Source organism: Triticum urartu, chromosome 2A, assembly GCF_056163025.1.
Source record: "Triticum urartu cultivar PI428250 chromosome 2A, HENAU_Tu73, whole genome shotgun sequence".
NCBI lineage: Eukaryota > Viridiplantae > Streptophyta > Magnoliopsida > Poales > Poaceae > Triticum > Triticum urartu.
The window spans coordinates 317,919,244-317,925,252 of NC_141874.1; the positions used below are offsets into that span (position 1 = coordinate 317,919,244).

The 6,009-nt window shown below is 44.1% G+C and overlaps 1 protein-coding gene across 1 annotated transcript; it reads right to left on the reverse strand.

Moving 5' to 3' along the window:
* Nucleotides 1-3,522: 3,522 nt before the first annotated feature.
* Nucleotides 3,523-5,536, reverse strand: LOC147984961 (uncharacterized). The gene is made up of 3 exons (XM_087539827.1): nucleotides 4,998-5,536; nucleotides 4,604-4,836; nucleotides 3,523-4,079 (listed from the first exon to the last, which is right to left on the reverse strand). The coding sequence occupies exons 1-3, from the start codon at nucleotides 5,150-5,152 to the stop codon at nucleotides 4,030-4,032; spliced, it is 438 nt and encodes a 145-aa protein (XP_087395953.1). The 5' UTR covers nucleotides 5,153-5,536; the 3' UTR covers nucleotides 3,523-4,029.
* Between the last annotated feature and the right edge of the window lie 473 nt (nucleotides 5,537-6,009).

Below are 6,009 nucleotides of genomic sequence, written 5' to 3' on the forward strand. Positions count from 1 at the left end.
CTAGCGCATGACCTAATGGTTTAAGTATATCTAGATAATTTACAGAGTGTCTATATACCGAGATAGAAACTGATACAGGAATATAGAGAGAATAATGATGGAGATATGATGAGCGACCAATACTTTTTTATTTTTCTGTTTTTATCAAGTACTTCTTTCTTATCAAAATTGTAATAAAAATATGCGTGAGTATAGTGCACATCCAAAATGCAAGTATAAAGTAATTTCAACATTGAAAATGTATATATTACGGTGATCCCGTTGATAGGCGTCGTGTTAGGAGAACCAGCACACAGTCGCCTCCGCCCGCCCCCTCCCAAAAAACCCTAGGGTTTCTCTGCCTCCTGCCTACACCGCCGGCAGTCTGCCTCGTCTCCGGTGGTCTTAGAGCCATAGCGACGCGGGGGAGCCCAGCCCTCGCCAGTGCGAGGGCTCTGCTTTTAGATGTTCCTTCTAGTTTTGTTAGGATTTGTGTCCTGCTCAGGAAGACCAGACGGCGGTGGCTCCCTCAAGATAGAATAAGGTTCTCCCCACCTCCCCCCGTCTCGGTGGTGCATCTAGCATCATCCGTGGGCATGTGGAGGTGTGTCTGATGGGTTTGTTCAGATCTGGTCGTAGTGTGTCTACGTTCATGTGTCTTCAGGTTGGATCATTCTGATATATGCTAGGTTGTTGTTCTAGTGCCCTGGTCCTATAGGGCCTTAGCATGATGACTACCTGATTGTCTACTACAACAAGTTTTTCTCGGCTCCGGCGAGGTAGGGCGATGATAGCGGTGCGCATTTGGCTTACTTCAGTGCTTGTAGTCGTCGTTAGGTGGTCTACGGATCTGGATGTATTTCTTTTTCATGTTCGTTGTACTATCATGCTTAAAAATGAATAGGTTGAAAGTTTGTCAAAAAAAGATAGGCGTCATGTTCATGTTATTCCCAGTTTGGAGTTTTCAACATTAATTTCACTAGCACATGAACATAACATTAGGTGCATATTTGGTTGAAACTAGTACACCAAACCCGATTCAAAATATCTCACATAGATGCTTACTTGAGATTTATATAATATTGCATACCCCCTCCATTCGGAAATACTTGTTGGAGAAATGGATGTATCTAGACGCCTTTTAGTTCTAGATACTTCCATTTTTACCCATTTCTCCAACAAGTATTTTCGGACTGAGGTAGTAAAAAATTACTAAAACTGCTAACATCGATACAACTCTCATTACATCACGAGCACCACACCGCCGGAGCATGCTTATTTGCCACCGCTATCTACGCGCTCCGGGTAGAGACAGCAAACCTCTCCAGTGCTCCCCCGGCTCCTATAATGGTCAGATCTAGCTCTTCGTCGGCGCTCCGGACAATTCATATACTCCCGTCCTCCCTCCCTCCCCCTCTCTCTCCGTGTATCTCTCTCTCTGTCTCTTGTTGTACAGATTATAATTTAATGTAGGCACCAAGATCCTTATACCTATTGGGCCACCGCCCTTTTTGAATCGCTCCTTTGAAAGTCTGCCATTGCTCCCGACAATTCATATATTCATGTCCTCTCTCTCTCTCTCTCTCTCTCTCTCTCTCTCTTTGTGTGTGCGTGCGCGCCCGTGTGTGTGCGTGCGTGTGTGTGTGTGTGTTGTCCTAGGGATGGACAAACTATAATTTAATCTAGGCACCAACCCTTGACGTGGTAAAACTCACTCAAAACATAAGTTTATAGAGTTTGCATAGGAGGAAACACAAATTATGGACAGACAGTATGAGTGAAACATGCAACTTATACCCCTCACGTTAGTCTAGTATCCATGTATTGTCACAATGACATGGGAACCTTCATTTTCCATTGCCCAAACTTTACACAAACGTATGTGTGCACTATTTTTATTGGATCAGGCACCTTATATACCATGAGTGTTGTACCCATCGGAGCAACACCCTGGTATAGAAGGTCCCTTTGACGGTCCGTCGGCACGCTGGACAATCCATACTCCCAACCTCTCTCTCTCTCTCTGTGTGTGTGTGTGTGTTCTTTGTGTGCATCAAGGTGCCAACACTTACGTAGTTAAGCTCGCTTAAGAGGAAACAACAACAATGAACAACAATCGTAATTGAAACATGCAAGTTACACCCCTCGGGGTGGTCTTGTATCATCATAATGACACATGAACCTTCATTTCCCATTGGGGCATCATCCTTTTCTAGTCGCTCCTTTGAAAGTCCTCAATTGCTCCCAACAATTCATATATTCCCGTCCTCCCTCCCTCCCCCCCTCTCTCTCTCTCTCTGTGTGTGTGTTTGTGTTTGTGTTTTGTCCTAGGGATGGACAAACTATAATTCAATCTAGGCACCAACCCTTGACGTGGTAAAACTCGCTCAAAACATAAGTTTATAGAGTTGGCATAGGAGGAAACACAAATTATCACCAGACAATATGAGTAAAACGTGCAACTTATACCCCTCATATTAGTCTAGTATCCTCGTATTGTCATAATGACACGGGAACCTTCATTTTCCATTGCCCAAACCTTACACAATCGTATGTGTGCAGTCCTTTTATTGGATCGGGCACCTTTTATACCATGAGCGTTGTACCTATCGGAGCACCACCCTGGTATAGGTGGCCCCTTTAACGGTCCGCCGGTGCTCCGGACAATCCATACTCCCAACCGGTGTGTGTGTGTGTTCTTTGTGTGCGTCAAGGTGCCAACACTTATGTAGTTAAGCTCGCTTAAGAGGAAACAACAACAATGAAGAACAATCATAATTGAAACATGCAAGTTACAGCCCTTAGGGTGGTCTTGTATCGTCACAATGACACAGGAACCTTCATTTTCCACTGCACGAACTTTGCACAATAGTATGTGTGCACTCTTTTCATTGGACCAGACACCGTTTATCATGAACATTATGCCCATCGGGGCACCATCCTTTTTGAGCCACTCCTTTGAAAGTCCGTCGCTGCTCCAAAAACTGGTATATTCCCGTCCTGCCCCTTCCCCCCTCTCTCTCTGTGCATGTGTGTATGATTTTTTGTCCTAGGGATGGACAAACTATAATTCAATCTAGGCACCAACCCTTGACGTGGTAAAACTTACTCATAAAAAATTTATAGAGTTGGCATAGGAGGAAACACAAATTATGACCACACAATATGAGTGAAACGTGCAACTTATACCCCTCACGTTAGTCTAGTATCCCTGTATTATCATAATGACATGGGAACCTTCATTTTCCATTGCCCAAACCTTACACAATCGTATGTGTGCACTCTTTTTATTGTATCGGGCACCTTTTATACCATGAGCAATGTACCCATCGGAGCCTCACCCTGGTATAGAAGGTCCCTTTGATGGTCCGCAAGACTTGCTATATCCGGCTGCATGCTCTTATAGTATAAAAAAGTTTCAAACAACGTAAGCACTCCGTCCGTCCCATAATGTAATAATTTTTTTTGTAGTGTCAAAAAATGTCTTACATTATGGGACAGAGGGAGTACATAATAGCCAAGAGTAACCAAGGGTGGGTGAAACTCAACTCCAAAAAGTATTCACTTTGGTACAGGTAGTAGTGTGCATATAGCCAAAGAACTCACCATCAGAAGCTCCAGCCGACAGCTAAATAGTGCTCCTCAAGGCAAGACGTCGCCACAAATGTGTGATTTAATAGTGCTCCTCTAGAATCAATTTAACAGTCGACTTGGGAGACAATCACATACAAGGTTGTCAGAATCGCGATTCTGTTATACGATTCTACGACTTTATGATCCAAACTAACCCCTCTGATTCTACGATTTTAGTTCATACAATATACGTTTTTACGATCCTGATAGTGAAGATTCTACGATTTGCGATCCTACCATCAGAGCTCCGATCTGATTCAAAATCGCGATTCGGACAATCTTGATCACATATTTGTGATTGTTAAATTGATTCTAGAGCTTTTGTATCTAAGCCATTGCAGGAGGACGATTATGTTGCCTCTGTAGCCTGCCTATTGACATGATGCGGTATGGGATGGTGGGCTTGGACGATGGTGACTAGGCCGCGCCCAGCGGGTGCACATGTAGGGACCAGTGTGGCCAGAACCCTGAACACAAGTTAGTAACTTCAGTTTTTTTAGAAATCAGAACCAATATCTCAGGGAAAACACAAAAGGATTCTTATTCATCTCATTTTGATACATAACTATCATTCGGTCAGCACAAGCTGGGCAACAAACTGCCACATTCAGGGGAGGGTAACATTGTATTAGGGTACAAGACGAGTCAATATATCTGAAACCATGACAATGACTAAATAGCCACACAATCAAAGAGCAGGGTGAACATTTCATTTATTCAGAGAACATAGTGCACATGCAGTGCTCAAACATTTATTCAGATAACACATGTTTAAAAGATATAGAGATTGACACTTCATGGTCATTTAAAACAAACTGGAAAATCTGTCATCAGGGAAAGGGTAACTCTGAAAATTTCAGAGAAGTGTAAAGCTAACAAATCTGGCAGGTTTCATCATTGTCAGAATAGCATAAATGAAAAATATGGAAACATGACAGAAAATCTTGAAGCGAATGGATAACCAGTAAGCCAGCCACCCCAATTCACGCACCTCCGAGGACTGTGACAGCAGGCTCGCCCACAGCCCGGTTGCAAGTGGATGCGTGGCCGCAGGCAGTGAGTTCCGCACGGCCATTGGCGCGGGCGTCTTCCCCGCCACCCGAGCTGAAAAGTTCAGAGGGTGAGGCAGCTAATCCATGTAGCACATAACACCTTAAAACTTGAACCACAAGCCATGTATGATGGAAAGGAACCAATTCAAAATCCATCCAGCTCGCTCCAGAACTGCATACAACGATGGAGATGTAAACATCAAAATTTAAAAAACATGAAACGATGGACAACACACTTGCCAGAACACGAACAATGCACATGAGCAGAAGAGGAAGTTGGGTAGGAGGGTGAAGAACTCGCAACAAATCAAAATAATGTAACAGCAATCTCACCTTTGAGCAACCATAAAATCAACTTCAACCACAAATATGGCCTTGTGGAAGAGGACGGGGAAAACGAAATAAGAACTGTTCTCGCAAATCCACTTTAGTTTGGCGACATGGCACAGAAGGCTGGGAGACGAATGAGTGATTCCTCGGACATCCATGAATTACATATTAGCACCTGCATAATCAAGAAAGCAGATTAGAAATAATGGTAGAATCTGAACGAATTAAGAAGATGTGTGTGTGTGTGTGCGTGGGGGGGGGGTGGCAGAGAAGGATGACGGTGGTCGTCGCACGGCCCATGATGGATGAGCTCCACCAGTGATGCCCACGACCTCCGAAGAAGGGGTGGAAGAGGGTCGAGCGGAGCTGCTCGCCGGGGAAGGGAAGGCATCTGGCCATGGAAGGGAGAGGATTGGGGCGGTGGGATCTAGATCAAGATTTATTTCTTTTTTTGAGAACATCTAGATCCGAGATTGAGAACGAGGCAGAGAGAGGGATGGTTTGTTTTGAGTGGAGAAGGACTGAGCGAGGGAGAGAGAAAACGGGACAGAAATAGCCCAGCCCACAAACTTAGCATAGCACGGCCAAAAATATAAACCATAAAAAAATGCACGAACCTTACCTACGCAAGGAACCGATCGCATGTTGAGAACCTTTCGTGGGCTGGAACTCTTTGGCGGCCCGAACACTGACACAGTGCAGGCATGCCAGGCTACGGGCTGGGCCTAATGCCTATGCACATGAGAAAGTGGTCCAGATTCATCTAAAAGAGGAAATAAACTTCACACAACCAAAATGATGAAAATGTTTAGAGGGAAAGAAAGTGGACCATATCCCAACACGAGCATGTGGCTCAGATTGCTACCTCTAGAGGGAAACACAATAGCTTTGCTTTTCCCTATATATATATTAAGTTTAGCCGTATCTAATAATGCAGTGCTCATGGTTGATAGTGCTACCGATTTGCTTAGTGGGCAGGAATAACTGGTTAGCTTTCTGTAACTTCTATTTCTAT